This window comes from Antechinus flavipes, chromosome 1 (assembly GCF_016432865.1).
Source record: "Antechinus flavipes isolate AdamAnt ecotype Samford, QLD, Australia chromosome 1, AdamAnt_v2, whole genome shotgun sequence".
Lineage (NCBI taxonomy): Eukaryota > Metazoa > Chordata > Mammalia > Dasyuromorphia > Dasyuridae > Antechinus > Antechinus flavipes.
Genome location: NC_067398.1, coordinates 151,965,514 through 151,986,609, shown reverse-complemented (window position 1 = coordinate 151,986,609; position 21,096 = coordinate 151,965,514). Strand labels below are relative to the sequence as shown.

The following is a 21,096-nucleotide window of genomic DNA, read 5'->3' as shown; positions in this document are numbered from 1 at the left end:
TTTGCATAGGAAAAGGTAAATTTTGAAGAAGAAAAATAAGGGTTTAACTAATTAAATTGCTTAAGTTATGGAAACATCATCATAAAAACTACAAAAATACATATTAATTTCTTTTCTACTTCCAAGAATTATCATGTAAAATAAAGACAAATTATTACTCAAAGAAGATTTTATCTACTAATTTTACAATTGAAAAAAAGAGGGGAAAAACTATAGTAGCTTTAATTTTTTTAAATTCAATTTTAAAGAGAACTACAACTGAGAAAAGAGACATTTGTTTCTTGTTGTCAGCAATGTGCTTCTAAAAGAGAACATGAATAGATACCATGAACATGTTTCTTTTTTAAGCCTTGGTCAAAATAAAATTGTAACCCAGATCCGATAGTAGGTTTTATTTTCTATTCACAAACACACCTAAGCAAAATGATTGAGACATCTAAAATAATATTCAGTTTGAATTGACCTCAACCTCAGAACTTTAAAAAAGCATTAGCTAAAATCACTGCTCAAAGCCCAGGGGGACACTTTCCTGAGTTATGCAAAAGAATAGAACAATGCATTAAGAGGCTATAGGAAATGCTGCAATCCCCTGAATGTGTGTCACAGCTGGGAACTAACAATAATACTACAAGAAAACCAAAGCTCTGTTCCCACACTGCGGCTCTGCTGAGGGCACCTTTGTCTGTGTTCTGTTTTGTTCTTACCATTCTCAGTCCTTGATGTCTATCTATGGTAAATGTAGTTCTGAAGAGAGTTTTAATTGTTGAAAAGTAAAATGGGGAATAGAAATGTTTATCTATTAAGATTGGAACATGTATGAGAAATCAATCTCACCAAGGAGTCAACATTTTTAAATTTTATTTTTTAAGCAACTGCTGGGTGCCAGGCAAGGCAACTGCTGGGGATACCATCACAAGAAATGAAACCATTTCTATATTCAAGAAGCTTACAATGAAGCACAAAAAGGGTTCTTATTGCCAGGGAATGACTATCATGCTACAAATACATATTTGTCTCTATCCAAATAACGAGGCATTACCTTGCTAAAAAGATCAATAAATGACGACTTGGTCATCATCCATTATAATGCCAATTCAGAACATTCCAGACTTTACTCCTGATATAGAGAAATTCATCCATGAAAAAGGCTAGCAGGTGTATGGCAGATAGAAATATGGGGGAAAAAAAACCTGAATAGTGAATTTTACTACAATCATTGGTACACACCTGCCATTAAACAAATAGGAGAAAATCACGAAACCAGGCTGATCAGGCCCACTATGAATTTGATACATAATTCGACTAGGCTCTCACAGTTAAAAAACAATCCTTTTATACCTTCTCAGTCAGCTCTATGCTAATCACTGCAGAATGTCCTCCACACCTTTTCTTCCCTCTTCAAGTTTCCCAAAATTCCCCACAATCTCCCAAATTCCCCAAATCCCTCCCAAAATCCCCCCTTCTTCCATCATCTCAGTTAACAATCTTGCTTCACATTTTACTGAAAAAATGCATGTTTTTCTATATGCATTCTACCCTGTTTTCTCCAAAAGATTTTTTTTCCTCCAACAGGCCTACTCTTATCCTTCAATTTCTGCCCTTCTAAAGTCTGCTTCTCTGTTGCCTACAAATAAGATTATATTTATCCCTTTAAAAAAAAAAAAAACTCTTCACAAAAAGGAACCTGTATGTGCAAAAATGTTTGTGGCAAATCTTTTCATAGTGGCTAGAAACTGGAAATTGAATGGATGCCCACCAATTGGAGAATGGTTGAGTAAATTATGGTATATGAATATTATGGAATATTATTGTTCTATAAGAAATGACCAGCGGGATGAATACAGAGAGGCTTGGAGAGACTTATGAATTGATGCTAAATGAAATGAGCAAAACCAGGAGATCATTATACACTTCAACAACAATACTAATACGAGAATGTATTTTGATGGAAATGACTATCTTTGGCAATGAGAAGATCCAATTCAGTTCCAATTGATCAGTGATGAACAGAATCAGCTACACCCAGTGAAAGAACATTGGAAAAATGAATGTGGACTGCTTGCATTTTTGTTTTTCTTCCCAGGTTATTTTTACCTTTCTAAATCTCATTTTTCTTGTGCAACAAGAGAACTGTATAAATATGTACACATATATTGTATTTAAGATATACTTTAACATCTTTAACATGTATGAGAGGGAAAGAAGAAAAAAGTTGGAACAGAAGTGATTGCAAAGGTCAATATTGAAAAATTACCCATGTATATATTCTATCAAAAAAAGCTATAATAATAATAAAAATAAATAAACCTTAAAAAACCCTTCACTTGATCCATCCATTCTCTTTTTCCCTACATCTCTACTGTCTTTTGTGACTAAGCTTTTTCAGAAAGCCATCTAAAATGGCTGCCTTCACTTTCTTTCCACTCACTTTTCTTGTAACTCTATGGTCTGCCTTACAACCTCAACATTTGACTAAAACTGCTGTTTCCAAAGTTACTAAATGTCTCTCAACTTTTCTTGGTTCTTATCCTTTTTGACCTCTCTTTATGTAGCCTTTAAGGCTGATGATCACTTTCTCCTAACTAATACTCTTTCTTCTCTAGGTTTTCAGGACACTAGTTCTCCTAACTATATGTCCACTCCTCAGTTTCCTTTGCTGAATATTTATTCAGGTCACTCCTAACTGGGAATGTACCTAAGGGTTCTCTCCTGGCTCCTTCTACTCTTTGGCCTCTATATCATTTCACTTGATTATCTAATTAATTCTGATTGATTCAATTATTGTTTTATGCTAATGATTCTTTATCATCCCTAACCTTGCTGCTGACCTCTAGTCTTGTATCTCTAACTGCCTCTTGGATGTCTCTAACTGGACATCTAATAGAATCTCAAACTCAACATGTTCAAAACTGAATTCATCAACTTTTCCCAAACTCTTCCCCCTTCTAAGTTATCCAGACTCAAAATTTGGGAATCATTATTACTTTCTAATTACCACCTACTGTCAAGGCTTGTCAACTGTATCATAACATCTTGAATACATCCCCTTCTCTCCTCTGATACCATCTCAGTTAGTCCATCTTTCACTCAGCTGTCAAAGGGATCTTTCTAAAGTGCAGATCACCCTTTTCCCCCCTACCTTTCACCCTCACTCAATAAACTCCACTGGCTCTCTATCACCTTCACACCTTGTACTCCCTCTTTCTGTGTACCCTGTTTCAATACACTGGCCTCTTTGCTGTTCCTCACACAAGACAGTATAGCTCCTGATCTGAGAATGTGCTCCCTCCTCATCTCTGCCTCCTGGCTTCCTTCAAGCCCCAGTTAAAACTTATCTTTTCTAGAAAGCTTTTCCTGACCCCCTTTAATACAAGTGTCTTCCCTCATTAATAATTTCCAATTTGCCTAAAGTTAATTTGTACATCATTTATTTATATCTTGTCTATCCCTTTAGACTTATAAGGGTGGGTCTTTTGGCTTTCATTGTCTACCCAGTTATTACTTAGCACAATGCTTAGTTTATAGTAGGCACTTAATAAATGTTTACTAAGTAATATAAAACACATCTGGTAATTTCATTATAGCTCACCTTGAAGAATAAAAGCTGAAAACAATCTATTTGTGATTAAGGATAAGGATGTCTACGTGTGTGTGTGTGTGTTGAAGGGTGGGAAGGTTTCTAATCATTATTCTTCATACAAATAGGCCCAAGTATCCATGTTCAATGGATGGATACTTAGATATTTAGATTATATGATTGGAAACATAAGACCAATCTGGCAATAATAGGGATACTATGGAAAAGAGCAGGGGGCAGCTAGTTGAACAATGGATAGAATATTGGGGCTAGAGTTAAGAGGATATGAGTGCAAATCCAGTCTCAGACACTTAGCTGGGAGACTTTAGGCAAGTCACTTAACCCCGATTCCCTTCCCTCTCCCTCCCCTTGCCCCCAAATACTGAAAAACAAAACAAAACAAAAAATGAGCAACGGAATTAAAGGAAACCTTGGTCACAAGGCTTATTGGCAGTATTTTTGGCCTTAACTTATATCTTCCAACAAGAAGCCTGCCATTAAAAAAAATTTCAATTGCCCCTCGGGGAATCAAATCTCATTTACATAGGTTCTTTGTTACGATTTTCTTCGCTAGTCCTTTCAATTAAAAACTGCAACAGGATTAGATTATTGCTTGTTGTTAAATCAAGCATACTTTAGTAGTGAGCTGATATGTGGCCTAGCACACATACTACCTACCAAAAATTTCCCCTAAGATTCAGTTATGAAGAGATTGTTCATCATGTTTATTTATATATATATATATATATATATACACATATATATATATATATACACATATATATATATATATATATATATGTGCTGAAAGTATAACCTTGAATGATGTCATGACAGCGTCCATGTTATCTCCCATAATACATTTAGATAAAATACATCTAATAAACTTGATTACTGGTTTTATTTGAGGTTGATCTGCTTCAGTTATTTAGAAGAACTTTTTTATTGTTTTATTCCACTCAACTCTCCCACTCTCCCCAGCCCCTCTGCAACTTGTCATACACAAATCCCAGAGGTGTTATCAAGAGTTATGCATGCAAGTGTTAGGCTCAGACAGGCCCTCTCTTTATCTTTCATTTTGGAAATGGGATGCTTCTTTTTTTTTAAAGAATAAGAGCTGACACTAGTGAAAATTTAAGGTTTGCCATTTGCTACCTAACACCATGCAGGTTAATTAACAGGGCATATGGCCTGGAAGAAGCTGGTGCTTTTCCATTTACCCTTTTCAGATATTAGTACGAGATTGCTTCATAAAGACATGCACATATACACAGGCAATTTATAACTTGCAGACTAGGGGGAAAAAAATGACTGCTTCTAAATCCTTCACAATCCACTTATCCTAGAGTCATACATTGTAGGGCCCTGAGGTTTCTATAAAGGTTACTGCATTAACTTTTTAATTACATTAAAAAACAACCAGTATGAATTTATAGCACTCCACCATCTATTTCTTTTTCCTTGAGACAGCAACCTCAACTATTTCATTGCAACAACTTTTAAGCAAGGGTTCTCATATAATTTTTCAGCAAGATAATTATCTCTATACAATGAATGGTTCATACCTCCTGTAGTAACTTATCTAATTTGTGCTGTAATTCGAGGAAGTATCGTGAGGTGATGAGGCCCTGGTGGGATTTATCCAAGCAATCTCGAGCCAGTTCAATGATCTGATGGTGGGTGAAACTAAGCACTCCATCTGCCAAGGGGAGGACATTATCAGGAGAATAGTTGGTGATAATTTCCTGTAGACGCTCTTCCATCTGAGCTGTAGCCTATTTAATGAAGGGAAAAAAAAAATAAACAGGTTTGATATAACATGCACATGTATATTCCAACTGTGTTATTATGATAAATTAGTACTTTTTGAAGACTGGTTATTTTTAAAAATAAATATAAAGAGTAATATAAAAAACTAACATATATTATAATATTATTCAATAACATGGAATGTTATTTCATATTCCCTAGCTTGCAAACTATCAAGTGAATAGTGGACTATGTAAGTTTCTCCCTACAGCTCAATGTGCAAGCACTGGGATGCCTTCATTTCTTCACTGGTCCTACTCCAGATAGTCTGCCAAAAATGCCCAATAATCTTTGTTACTGTTTTAAGGGACTGTCATAAGGATAGGAACAGGACTGGTGATTTCTTTATTATAGAGAACTCCCAGGTGAGAAAACTCCTTTGAACAGTGCAGGTACTGGCATCTTCCCTGTTACTTATAAAGAGTTGCCTAGCGCACTGACTGGTTAAGTGACTTGCATATGTGGCAGAGTGGGAATTAATTCCAAGTTCTCTGGCCATGAGGACAGCTCTCTATCCACCATGCTAGGCTATATCTCTTGTTATCTTTGCAATCCTCATTCCTGAAACCTATCTCATATATAAAAACACAAGAAATTGTCTTAGTAAATTCTCTAGGATTTTACTTTCCAATTTCATTCAATTCCTTCTAATCACCTATTGCCTAATCTTGACTTCAGAGGTAAGATATCCCTAATCAAAAACTATTATCCTCCCCTTCTCTAGTATCTACTTCCTCCCTTAACACCCATTTTTCTCTGCAATAAAGCAAATAGTTTCTATGTAGAGTCAGTGTCTACTTTCCTGCTGAACAACTGACATGTGATAAATAGCTCAAACTGTTTTAATCAATGACATCAATGTTGGACTCATTAAAAATAATAAGCACTCTGCACCTGATTTATGAAACCAAAGGTTTTCTTTTGTTCCTTTCCTTAGGGTTACAAGGGTGGGAGAGCTGAAATGGGAGGAAAAATGGAGCATTTTCCAAGGGTTACTCCTCTTCCCAAAAATCCAAATTGTTTTGGGGAATGAGGACAATAATAAGAGATGAATATGTCATATCTCTTCCTGGCCCGGGTCCTCGCCTTTTGTTCCTCTTCATGATCCAACTCACATTTTAAGATCTAACCAAGCAAAATGACACTTTTCACTTTCAGATCTAAGCCAATAATTAACTTTCAAACCATAATGAGTAGAGAAGTGAGGAGGCTGTAACAGGAGATGGAGTTGGGGAGAGATGGGGAGAAAGAAATGGAAAACAATGCAAAATTCATTCCATCTATATGTGTGGATAACCCATGAGGTTATGGGAAGGAAAGGAGAAAAAAAAGAAAGAGAGCTTTTAGTGGCATAACAAGTTATTCCTAGAATACAGATAATAGAAAGGGACCAGAAGTGACTTTTGACTTTAACTAAAACCTACTGAACAATAGCCTCCCAAACTGTATATAACAAAAAAAATAATAATTTTAGAACCAGTTCAATAATACATAAAAAAGAGAGGTCAGTTCTCAACAGTATTTTTAAAATTATAGTGATTTTATCTTTCTAATATGAGTTTGGTGCCTGCTTTATGAAACTCATTACTGGATTGGATCATTACTTCCAATAACAAAACCACCATACACATACTTAAAACCTACACTGCATGTTAGTAGAGTTGCTGTGCATTTTAAACACAGTTCATTACCTTTGGGAACCTTTCTTTGTAGACATGGTTCATCATAATTATTTCATGGTCACAGCAGGCAGGAGAACGTCCAGGGCTGCAAGTGAAGCACATTATCCTTTTAAACTTGTCACAGCATGTAATGAAAGGAGGTTTCATATTTATAAACAATCTGTTTGCATGCAAAATACTATGCAGCCTTCGTTACAAAAGCAGATTATATAATAAACTACAGAATCAGCCATTTGTGTGTGTGTGTGCATAAATACACACTTTAAATAGTGCCTGAAACTACTGAATGGTACATGAGAGACAGAAAAGATGGGATTCCACAAAAGAACTTTACATTTGTATACAATACAGGGAGCAGCAATTTTATCTGGTTAGAATGGGCTTAATTGTTTGTCATACGACTAATGAAAGAAGCTTAGAAGAAACAATTAAAAAGGTGTTCAAAACAAAATAGACCTTAGCATGATTTTTTTTTAATTCCATAAATGAAAAATAGAATTAAAAATGAAAACATTTGTTTTATTCCATAAATTAAAAATAAAAATTTTAAAAAGAATTTTGTTAAATCTAATTAGTCATTAATATTAAAAGAAAGTACAATAACATGGAGTCCATTGCGAGTAAGGAAGGAATAAAATCCTAGTTGTCTTCAAGAGTTTGAAGGACTACCATGTGGAAGAGAGATTAGATTTATTTTCTTGATCCCCTGGGGTGGGGTTAAGAACAATAGAGGGAAGTAGCAAATAGAACAAATTTAGTTTTGCAGTGAGGAAGAATTTCCTAACATTTAGAATTTTCCAAAATAGAATCAGCTATATTGGAGACACAGTAGGCTCAATGTTATTGGAGGTCTTCAAGCAGAAGTTGGTTAGCGACACTGAGGGGAGAGTTTTTTTTGTTTGTTTGTTTGTTTTTTCAGATATAGGTTAAAGTAGGTAGCCATTGACGTCTTTTCTAGTTCTGAAATTATGGGGTTTTTTAGTCTTATTCCTATAATAAGTTACATCTTCTTTCTTCCTACCATTTTTTTAAAGGCATATGGATTTTCTATTCAATTGATGTATTACGTACTTTCTAACATATATATCTGTGAAGTTTTGTTAAATTAAAAATAATATGAATACTGCTGTTTGTCCTTCATTCTTGAAGTGGAGATCAGAGAGATGATGTCATGACATGCAAGTGAATTGGATTTGAGTGAGGGTGACCTTTTTATGGTCACCTGCCATACTTTCTCCTCTGCAGTCATCTAGGTCCAATGGCCACACATAGATCAGGACAACTTGGAGATGGTCCTGGATGCAATGGGAGATCTTGACCTTTAAGTTAAGGTCTTTAACAGGTCTCAGTTTGCCTGTGACAACATCTATTCAGTGATTATGGCTAAGTAAGAGTGTCCACAGAATATTTGGTAGAATATACACTTCTCCTGTGTAGCACTGACATATATCTAGGGGCAATAATGAATAGTATTGGGCATGGAATCGACACTTAAACTAGCCCTGCAACCAAAGTCATTTAATGACTGTCTGCTTGAGGCTCCTCATCATAAACAGTCACACCTACTCCCAAGATTGTTGTAAGGATATCATGAGATGTTTGTGAAGTACTTTTCAATCCTTACAATGCTATCTATTATTAAATAAGCTTTTCTTGAGATCTCAGGTATGATTTTTTAAATGCATCCTTTGCATTATATAATAAATGCTGTAGCACTGTTAATTTAACTATGAGATCATATTCATTACATAAGAACAAAATTTTAATTTTTTTCAAAATTTTTAAAAAAGAAAAAATCCTAAAGCCAAAAAAAGTGACCAAAAAATGAAAAAACAAAAAGTGAACCCAAATTCAAGTTCCTCCAGCTGTAGAAAACTTAGGATTAGCCAGAGACTGGATTCAAGCCATCAGATAATATTTCAGCTAAAACAATGTTTCAGTGAGACCCACAAAATTCAGTATTTTATTTAGTTACCTATTCATTTATTCATTCACTTACTCATCTGTTCATGTGTTTATTTATTCCACTGAGTTTCCATAGAAAATTCAGGAATCTAATATTGAAAAAAATCAGCTGATTCTTTAACATGGCAAAGAAATCTTATTAGAGAGAGAAGATAGAAATGCTCAAAATAAGGAAACCTAAAGTTCTATCCATGAGAAGGTACCTTGTGATAGTGGATACAAATTTTGTTGTTGTTGTTGTTGTTTTTCAGATTCAGAAAGATGGGAATTCCAGTTTTACCTTCTGTCACATGATCCTGAGCAAATCATTCATGTTCTAAGATAATTAAGTTGCAAATATGCATTGAAAGAGGGAGTGACCCACACTGACCCCCACAGCTCAATCCTTAATAAAGAATAATGTATAATATAAAATGTGACCTTTATTGATTTAAATTTGTTATATGAAGAATATAATCAGAGGGATGTTTTACTTGGAAAAGACATGGGCTACTCCTGTGCTAAGAGTAAGAGATAGTTGAAGGATCACCAGGGTATTCCATACTTATCTAGGCAAAGTCATGAGATCAAGAGGAAGACTCTATTCCTCTTTGGTGAGGGGAACACTTAACAAGTTACATAGGATGGGAACATAGGGATTGTGCACATGGAGAGTATCCACAATATGTTGGTGAGATCTAAAGTATCTAAGTAAAAGCATTCTTTCTTCCACTTAGGCTGAAGTACAGGGCCTGACTTCACTTTGACTGGCATGAGATTTATTTGATTTATTGCATTTCCGATTTTAGGTTGTTTTGTCTCTCCTAAGGCAAACTGATTTTGAATTTAATGCAGATACCAAATTAACTTTAGTATACTGCAGCTCATCACTGGAGCTCAGCCTAAGCCTCCACAATAGTAGAGATTATAGATGTGTATGATCTTGTCTAGCTGATTTTGGTTTTCAAGGATGTCTTGAAAACCAAACAGAATAAGACTTAACTACTCTTGAAAACATGAGTTATTTGTATTTATCTTGTCCTGAAAATTCTGATGATTAAAGATACTAGGGGAAGGTCTTGAATCTTATGTGAAAATTGGTAATGAAATGCTGATGACTAAAAAATGTCTTCCAATGATGATTAATAGGATTATTTTAGGTGAACAAATATCGCATTCATAATAATTAAGAAATCTAACTCATGTCGCAAAATGGAATTAGGAAAAAAAAGAAAACATAAAAAAATAGATGCTAGAATACAGGTTTAGTCTCAAGCTCTTTCTACACTCTAAAAAAACTGAGAATTTCTAACCTCAAAGAATTTTTGTTTATATAAATTGTATTTCTCAATATTTACTAAGTTAGAATAATTATTCTTATTCTTATTAAGAAATTGTTATCATTAAGAAAATATTTTTGACATCACAGACCTCTAAAAGGGCTTCAGGGACACTTTAAGAGCCAGAAATCAGCCAACTCATAATAATTTTCCAGTTTTAAAAAAAATCAGCTAAAAGTCACCTGAGACTTCGAGAACGGGGGCGCATTGGAGTGTTCCTGCATCTGTTCTCAGTCGCGATGCTTTCAGTGCAGAAATGTTTTGACAAAAAGTGTAATTCATCAGGTGTTGGTTGGTATGGTAACTGATGCAACTTCTCCTGGGAGGAGCACGATGACTGCAACAAGACCAGCCAAGTTAGGTTATCTTTCTGCATCCAGACAGAATTCCTTAGACAAGCATGAGATGATCTATACTCTACGGACAACATAAAAAAAGGCTACTGCATACTGTATTTCTAGTTATGGTTACAGGAATCATTCTGTGCATTTTTTTTGCAATTCTTTAAAAGGTCAAAATGCCTCACAAGGTTCTACATCTTGCTAGTCCACAAAACAGTCTTTTGGAATAGAACATGATATATTTCCTTTGCCAAAAGTTAAAAAATGAGATATAAAGAAAGAGAAAGCTTCTAAGCAAATGAAAAAATAAGGAACCAATGCTTAACATATCACGCTAATGTTGTTTAAACAATTATATTACAGGTAAAGATATAATCACAAATCATTTCCAAATCTTTAAAGAAATGTAAAGACCTAAGAGAGTGGAAATATAAGACATTACATGTCTAGTATCTGTTAATTACTTCTACCTAGGGTAAATTGCGATGCTGATGCTTTGGTGAAACAATAGTCAGTTACATACTGACAAAGCCCATCAGCAAGAGAGAAAAATTCCATCTAAAACCGCTGTAGACAAAATAAAAAACTTGGGGGTCTACTTGCTAAGACAAACTCAAGAATTACATGAACACAATTACAAAACACTTCTCATACAAATAAAATCAGACATAAACTATTGGGAAAATATCAATTGCTTATGGGTGGATCCAGCTTATAATATAATAAAAATGACAATTCTGTCTAAATTGGTCTATTTGTTCAGTACTATACCAAAGTGCCAAAAACATTGTTTTGTAACTAGAAAAAATAAAAGCAAAATTCATGTGGAAGAACAAAAGTTCAAGAATATCAAGGAAAATAATGAAAAAAATATAAAAGATGGTAGCTTAGCAGTACAAACCTAAAACTATATTATAATGCAAATCAAAATCATTTGGTACTGGCTAAGAAATAGTGATGAATTAGTATACTAGATTAGATACATGTGACACAATAATCAAGGCCTATAGCAATCTAGTATTGGATAAACCCTCAAATTCCAGATTCTGGCATAAGAACTCACTATCTGACAAAAATTGCCAAGGAAATTGGAAACTAATATGTAAGAAACTCAGCATAGACCTGCATCTCACATCCCATGTAAACATAAGGACAAAATGGGTACGTGATTTGGGCATAAAAAATGATACTATAAACAGATTAGAAGAACAAGGGATAATTTACCTATCAGATCTCTGGAGAAAGGAAGAATTTACAACCAAAAAAAAAAAAAACTAGAGAATATTTTGAAATACAACATGGGCAACTTTAGTTACATTAAATTTAAAAGGTTTTTGCACAAGCAAAACCAATAGAAAGAAGCTTAAAATGGAAGTACAAAGCTTGGAAAAAAATCTTTACAAACAATATTTCTGATAAAGGTCTCATTTCTAAAATATATAAAGAATTGTGTCAAATTTATAAGAATTCAAGTCATTCCCCAATTGATAAAGTCAAAGGATATAAACAGAAAATTTTCAGATTATGAAATTAAAGCCATTTATAGTTATATGAAAAAATGCTCTAAATCACTATTGATTAAAGAAATACAAATTAAAACTATTCTGAGACACCACCACAAACCTCTCAGATTGGCTAAGATGACAGGAAAAGATAATGATAAATGTTAGAGAGGATATGGGAAAATTGGGACACTAATGCATTGTTGGTGGAGTTGAGAAATGATCCAAGCATTCTGAAGAACAATTTGGAACTATGCCCAAAAGGATACAAAACTAAGCATACCCTTTGATTCAGCAATCTCTATCCTAAGGTCTCTATCCTAAGAAAATAATAAAAGAGATAAAAGGACCCTCATATGCAAAAATATTTGTAGCAGCTCTTTTTTTGTGACTGCAAAGAATTGGAAAATGAATAGATGTCCATCAAATGGGGAATGACTGAACAAACTGTGGTTCATGAAAATAATGGAATATTATTGTTCTATAAAAATTATGAACAAGCCAATTTTAGAAAGGTGTGAAAAGATTTACATAAACAGATGCTAAGTGAAACAAGCAGAAACAGGAATACATTGTACAAAATAACAGCAAGAATGTATGATGATCAACTATGAAAGACTTGGTTCTTCTCAATGGTTCAGTGATTCAAAACAATCCCAATAAACTTTGGACAGAAAGTGCCATCTGCATCCAGAAAAAGAAATAAGGGGACTGAATGTATATCAACAAGTACTATGTTCACTTCTTTTTCTGTATTTTTTTCAATCTTCCTATGGTTTTTCTCTTTTGCTCTGATTTTTCTCTCCTAACCTGATTCATAAAGCAAGATGTTTTTAAAATAAATAAATTCACTAGGGAAAAACAAGAAACAATAGCAGCTACAATCCATACATTAAATTGCTTCCTTGGTCCTTAAACAAGAAGTAATTGCAAAGGCTAATATTTGGTTCTGAAGCAACACACACACACACACACACACACACACACACACACACTCACTCACTCATCCTAAAAATAACAACCACCGCACAGGAATTCTAAGATCAATGTTTTATACTACTCTTTTCTTTAATAAAATTCATTTATTAAAAAAGAAAATTTTCTTTCATCTAATAAGAAGCTGTTGGTAACCCAACACTAGTGTTTCACTAGAGATACTCATTTACTGAAGATACCTTTGGACGAGAGCATTTCTACTATTGCAGCTTTATCTGTTCAGTGAAGTCATAAGAAACATGGTATTCATAGGAAACAATGAAAGCATCACTGGACCAGGAGGCAGGATACATGGGCTTTGATACTTGCTTCCCACTTTCTTTATGATTCTATGAACTCCTTACTTTTCTGTCTTAGTTTCTTCTTCTATACAATGAGAGGACTGGATTAGATGATGTTCTCTAGAGTCTCCTTACAACTCCAAAGTGCTAGGATTCTATGCAGTTTACTAACTCTATGATTCATTTCAAGAATATTTTTAATCTTAGATAGGAAAGAGAAAGACAGACCATTTTCCTCCACTCTTTATACAAGGAAAATTGCTTTATACCAAGAGTACTATATTATTGTGCTTATACTGCTTAGGTATTTTTTTTGGGGGGGGGGGTTCATTTAAAAATTTTTTTATTTGCAATTTCAAATCCTCTTCCTTCCTCTTTCCCTTCTCCAATCTACTGAAAAACCAAAACATAGATTATAAGGTAAAATTATAATAGGTCAGATACCTGGAAATTATATTATCCTGAATAAAATTGTAAGTTTTTGGGGAGAAGGGTCAATTCAAAATATATTTCCACAAGGTTTTCATGTTTACAACTTCTATGACATGGTTCATTTTCCAATGACAATGGCCCCACTAAAATTTTGTGATTGCTTACTATTAGCTGAAAGACTGTTGTCATTCAAGTTTTTTAAATGCTTTAAATTATATGAGCACCATATATGCTCATATGCAGTGCATTCAGTTTCTGATGGAAACCAAATGAAATTGTCTAGATAGTTTTCAAAAGAGATGGATAATAAATTAGATGCCAATGCCAATTCATATCAGAGCAACAAATGGAAAAATATGGTACATCCCTCCGTGATACTAACACATAATACCCAGACATGAAACATAGTGAACAAGAAAGGAAGCTTAAAATGTATTTAAAAAAAAAAAAAAAAACAGATATGCCATACAATCAGTGTCAGTTGCATATAAGCTCAATGCCTGGGTTATATCAACTGTTTGGCCACTGTGACCAATAGTAGGATAACTATTTACTATGGTGAAATTATATGATTAGAAAATGCAGACAATATGGTACAACAGAAAAGGAAAAGAACATGGTCATAGTAAAGAAATTTGGAAGTGGCCAAAAGATCATCAACTAATCCTCCAATACAGTGAATAACTCTTCACACTGATAAAAATCAATCACTTATTGAACCTTATTGGGTGCCTACCACTTCCAAATATGTCTAGATAGCTTAGTTTTTATTTTCAGTGACAGATATTTCACATTTTTATGAGAAAAACTCAGAGAGAATTCACTTGTCCTATTAAATTGTTTTCAATATTTGCCTGACTTTTCTATTGCAAAATGATTTTGATGGAGGATGATTATAATACTGTGCAATGGATCTTCATTATTCCCACCATGATTTTTTTTATGTGCTCATTTTATTTTGTTTCTGAGTTCTTCTTAGTTTCCTCCTTAGAGTAAGAAGCTCACACCACAGTTTAGGTTTCTTAATCTCTCTAGGACACAGATGAACTTTGCAGAATAAAATGTATAGTTCCCAAGCTTTGTTTTTGTCTTTTTTGTAACCTTACTTCATTTTCATTCATACTTTATACTTCATTCATACTTCATACTTTCATATTTCATTCATAGGAAATCATAAGAGGTGAGCTGAGCATTTATTGATAAGACCCAGGTAATTTCCAGGAAATTATCTAGTTAAACAAGAGGTTAATATCAGTGGCATAAAACTGAAGTAAAAGATGGCTAAAAGTTTCACAAATTTGAACTTCTTGCCTCAAATCTTTATGGAACCTAGGCTAAAATTAAAAGGAATATCACCTTATAAAATCAAGTTTACTATTACTGGGACTTATTCTTAAATATCACAAAGGAAAAGATCACAATAAAAAGGCATATTTGTTTTATTTTTCTTGGCTATCAGTTGATACAAAATCTAGCCAGAGTGGCAGACATACACAAATTAGTCTATCCCTTCTACTAAAAACATCTTAAGAAAAAAAAATACCTACATGATACCTCTAAGGTATTAGGAAAAAGGAAAAAAAAAATCAAACACTTACAGATACTGTGGAACTGGGTGTATTTGTTCCATAGCCAGAAGAAGGGAGAGAAGCCAAAGACCAACGGCGTCCATCAGTCCTATTGAGACATGGAATTTAGTGCAAGTAAACACTAGAGTACTATCATACAGAAATCATAGGGTGACAAGTATTTTTAGACAAGTGAATGATACAACAATACACAATAAGGTGCATGAGAATGGGTAACTCTCACCAGTGGTTGAGGTAAACAAATATTATACACTAGGTTGACTTTTATTTAAACAGAATCAATAGGCTGAAACAAGTAGAAACTGAATTAGATGATCCATAATATTGATCTCTCACTAATATACTTTGACAAAAATGAATACCAGGGATAATTATAACTCAGCAGATTCAAATTAATGAGAAGTAAAGGGATAGAGAAAAACATCCCCACTAGGTAACAGATTATCTAGAATCATATTCTTTAGAAGGAGAAATTGATATTGGGTCTAAATTATACGTCTGGCATCTTACATTGGTCTGTGTACTCTTCAACTGAATAAAAAGCATTGTGTTCACAAATTTAAGAGTAGATTGGATTTTAATTTTTTGTTTAAAAAAAAAGGATACAGGAAGTTTCCCCAGTGGTTCAAGTCTTTGTGGCTAATTGTTTTAGTATCAGGAAAATAACTGGGCTTACAAATCTGCATTACATGGAGTTATAATATCAGTCATGTGACCCAGTCACACAACAGATAAAAGTTGTAGTCTTTGTAAAAGTTTATGAGGGAAATGTTATCCTTCTAGACAGCTGACAACAGAAGATTTTTCTGCCTATCACAGTAGCTGGGTGTTAGACAGACAGATGTCAAAGCTTTATGGAAAAATTTCCCCCCTGTCTTAAGGAAGCTTGATTTTATTTTTATATTCGAAGCACAGATGAGAGGCTACTAAGCTACAGAGTGAAGATCATAAAGAGTCCGAGTTAAGGCAACATAACAAAAGCTTAGATTCCTAATCTTGTCTGAAAAGAGATGGGAGACACTAAAGAACATATAACTTAAAAATAAAAGCATTCATGTCTGTATTGAAAACAGAGAAACAATTATCTTAATTAGGTAACAAAATGAAAATACATAGGTTGAGATACATATAAGAAAGGAGGAAATATATTTCATAGAGGACTACTGGAATCACTATTCAAAGTGGAATTTATTTATAGTCATGACTGCATCAATCCACTAAAAAAAATGAAAAGTAAACACAAAGAAAATTTAGAGTCTACACTTACACATATAGTTCAAATGATGGGAAGTCAATAACTTCAATAGGATCAGACTTCAATTTGAAAAATGCCATAGTTAACTATTAGTGTGAAAAATGAACATTCTGGTCTAAAATGAAACTCAAGCTATACTAGGGCAGCATGACTGGTGGTTAACTTTATGGCTCACAGAGACAAGATGGATAAATCCAAATGGATGTACATTACAGACTATGTTTTAAACAAAATTTACCTGTCATTTCTGTGCCCATGACTGGAGGACAATTGAAACAGAATATTTAAAGAACAGAAGCAAAATAATATATGTCAATATACTGAGAAAATGGAATTGAAATCATTGTTGTTATCTTATTCCAAAAAATTTTAAAACCACCTAGCTTTCAAGCTGGATACTAAATATTAGCAAATTATCAAAATTATATGTTCAAAAAAGATATTCAAACAAAAACACAGAGAAGACAATTTCTGGGAAAACTGTTTTCTTTGATTAGTTATTCAAGATTTTTTAAAAAACCTATATCTATACTTTACATCTAAAAAACCTATATATATTTTAATCAAAAATAGGATATTAACAACAATTATTCAGTCCATTTAATATCAATTATCATAAACCATTCACTGGAAAAAGTGAGGAATACCATTTCCCTCACAATGCTTTTTCCATGTTCATATGATTCATTATCTTTCCTTTCCCTCAGGTATCAATGAGCATCTTTCAGATGAATGAACAATTTCAAGAGATGTGTTCTTATTAGTTTTAAAGCATAAATTACATTTGCTTACTCAAAAGACACAACTGGAAGCATGTTAAAATGAGAGCATTCATTATACATTGTACAGTTGTGGACTAAGGATAACTTGATACTTGTCTGTCTATATCAGTTTTAAGGGTCTCTTTAATTGAATGTAGTCTAAAAAAAAAAAAAAACAATCACTGCATTTTTATTATCATGACAACTACACATCAGAGAGGGCTTTCTATACTTAGGAAAAACAGAAACTTTTAAAAGAATAATTACAAATAATTACAAAGTAAAGCCATTTGCTGTCTATTAGTTAAACTCAACATAGCCTCTCTATAGTTGCTATCACTGAAATTCTAAAAAGGAAATTTAACTCATATTGCTTTTTTTATAAGAGCTTTTTCCTTGCAGGTAAGAGTTTTAGCATATTTCATAAAAAAAGATGAAGAAAGATTGTTGGAAATAAGAGATGCAAATATAATGGTTACAATAACCAGCACCAGCATTTAAATGCTGATAAAAAAATAAATAAGAGGATGATTTTTTTTCTATTACAAAGAAAGGAAAAAGCTCCAAACATTAACTTGGCTTTTGATGAAGAAAAATAATTTGTTTAATTTCAATTATTTCCTGGGCATACTTGATAAAAACACATACTCTGGAACTTCTTTTTTGGTATCTAAATTAAATAGAAGACATTCTAATTCACTATCCCAAATAAAACTCCTCTTCCTGAAAGGCTTATGCATGATCGGTGAATAATGCCATGATCTGCTATATCTCTTTTCAAGACTTTACAACTTACTTATGAAAATGTACTCTGTAATTTAACTTGCCATATATAAAACTCTGGATTGTTAGGAAAAACCTTATGATTAGCTAACATTTACACGATATTGTGTGTTTCCAATGAAACTGAAAACAATTGTTAGTTAACCTCTACCACTTTTTGGATAAGTAACTCAAGAATCTTTTTTTAATGAAAAGTCTCTTTTTTAAATGAAAGAACTAAAGACAGAAAGGTTAAATATCTCTAATCAAGTCACCCAGACTAGTCAGTGCTACAATTAGAAATGAAGGGAACATGAATCTTGGATAGCAGACTCAACCTATTAAGTCACATTTCCTGTGTCACTCTTTTTACTACAAATTTCATTTAAAAAATTTATCATTAACAAAATGGATTCAATACTTTTATACCAACAGCTACTTCTGAAAGCAGTCATATATCATGATGTGACTTTCTAATTTTTAAATCAGTCAATGTGAAATTATAATAAGGTACTATATCGATAACATTTTCTGGCATGTAGTATATGACTGATAGAACCAAAAGCATTATTACTAAATCTTTTTTTCTTTATCTGAAAACAAAAGGATGTTCAGATCTAAATATTTTACTCACATTAATTTTTTAATTGCCAAAATGAGATGTGCTCAGAAAATAATTATTTCATTCCTTCATTTCAGGAATGTGTGACAAAAGGAATGAGGGTTCATATATGGAATTTCCACACTACTTGTATGAAAATCAACTCTGAGCACCAGAGATCGCATGATATTAAATAAGTATATAACCAACATGAGTTTAGAGTTAAATATATGATTACTGAGGTCCCTACCCAAATTAATATATTTTGAAGGAGCATGTAGGGAATTCCATCTGGAAATTTACTCAGAATTGAACTGAAGCTCTCATGTGATAATCCACTGTCACGGTTTATGGTCTATTTGACAAATATTAACATGCCGGGGGCTTCTTTATGTTTATTTTATTTTATTTTTATTAGGGAAACCAAATTCATCTGTCCTTCAATCATCTACTTAATTATTAGGAACTCTCAACTTTTATAAGTCAGCCAAGATTAAAAGAATATGATTTGTAATCATTTTAATTGCATGGTGTAATGAGATTTGTACCTCTAGTGTTTGTACCTTTATTTTCAAAGACACCAAATTGCACTAATTATTTTTCTTAATCTCACAGGTCTCTTTCTGAAGAACAAATGAAAACGAGCCTACTGGAGAAAAGAGAAAAACTTGACTCACTTTTTAAGGAGCTTATTAATATCTTTATGGCATGTAAGCCCTCCCTGTATATATTTTATTTCCTAGTGGAGGTGTTTCACTATGAATATTCTATAAGAAATCACAATTGATCTAACTCACTATCATAAATTCTTTAAAGCTCCTAAAGTAAAATCTATACATTAAACTAAAACTAAGCAGATTTTCATTTAAGACAAGTATATGCTGTCTTCTTTCTGTCCCCAAGATATGAAAAGCAGGTGATAAAAATGTCAATTCGCCTCATCAGTGAAACCTATCAGTTCAATGATTTTTTTTTCATTTCTGTTAAACATGGATTTAACATTTTTAGAGTTTTGAGTATGGCTTAGAAAAAAAAAACAATTACTCCACTAATTTAGTTCGCAAATCTAATTTTAAGTTAAATTTTTGGATATGGAAATAAAAGTGATATGGATGTTGAGCATTTTCTTTCTTTTAATTGGAAAATGAAATGGAGTTAAGTTTTGTGAGTAATTGTTCTCTATTTTCTTTTGCAGGTGATATATTTGTTATGACAAATATCCAAGGAAAAAATAAACAATTAACTTCTTGTTGGCAAGGTTAAAAACACTGAAGTTCATATGAAGATCACATGATTTGTGGGGCTCTTTGGTGACTGAGTAAAGATAATATTCACAAAATGGTTAATATGTATTTGTGCGTCAAATTTCCACTAGGTACATGTATCATTTCCTCCCCATTCCATACATCCAGTTTTCCAACAGATAAACAGACATGCAGACAGACAGACACACACCTACCTTCGTGCAAAAGAGAAGTGGGCTGAGGCACTAGGGGAGAAATTTCTTGGGCTATCTTGAGGACTATTTCCTGTTGAGAAGAAAAGAGAGAAAATATAATAAGACTTTTTATCTGTATCACTTTAGGGTTCCGGTATCATTCTGTCATAACTTCTTAAGGAACCAGACCATGGAAAGGGTAGCGGGGAGGGAGAGGAGGCGCGAATTCCCACTGTAATCCCATTTATTTTCCATAACACTGTTCACAAGTATGAGAGCAAAAACAAAAATGAGGCTTCCATTGAAGGCATATGAATAAACACATTCTTTCACCTTCCTTCATATTTACTGATCAGCCTCAAAGCCTAGGTTTGAAAAATGATAAACACAAAAATCCCTTTGTCTTATAAACCATGTTTCAAAGGTATGTTTTTAGTTTAAGAAAGCAGCTAGAAGGATAAGAATAGATGCTATTTTGTTAAAATTAGGTCTTTATAATCATGGACATACATTTTAGAGACAAATGTGCTATATCTTAAAATATTTAATAAATCAAAATAATACCTAAGAAGAAAAGATAAGAATACTTTTAACATATAGATATCTTTACAATTATATTTTTAAAGTTAACATTCTTTTTTTTAAAGTTTTGATTTCCAAATTCTCTCTCTCTCCTGCCTTTTCTCTACCCTCTGGGAAGGCAAACAATATGACATCACTTATCAATATGAAATGAAACAAAACATATATCTTTTGAGTCACTAGCTCTAAAATGGTAGCTGTAAT

The 21,096-nt window shown here is 33.1% G+C and overlaps 1 protein-coding gene across 6 annotated transcripts in view; it reads right to left on the bottom strand.

The window, feature by feature from the left end:
* MAST4 (microtubule associated serine/threonine kinase family member 4) overlaps positions 1-21,096 on the bottom strand; it is an 802,919-nt gene that overhangs the window by 79,744 nt on the left and 702,079 nt on the right. For 5 of the 6 annotated variants that reach the window (XM_051991531.1, XM_051991539.1, XM_051991547.1 and 2 more), the window contains 5 exons: positions 20,332-20,401; positions 15,503-15,581; positions 10,535-10,689; positions 7,078-7,153; positions 5,143-5,352 (listed from right to left, as the gene is read on the bottom strand). In XM_051991531.1, the coding sequence (XP_051847491.1) occupies positions 5,143-5,352; positions 7,078-7,153; positions 10,535-10,689; positions 15,503-15,581; positions 20,332-20,401 (590 nt within the window). Of the gene's footprint in view, positions 1-5,142; positions 5,353-7,077; positions 7,154-10,534; positions 10,690-15,502; positions 15,582-16,986; positions 17,008-20,331; positions 20,402-21,096 lie in introns of all 6 variants that reach the window. The other variant, XM_051991523.1, reaches the window with a different exon arrangement.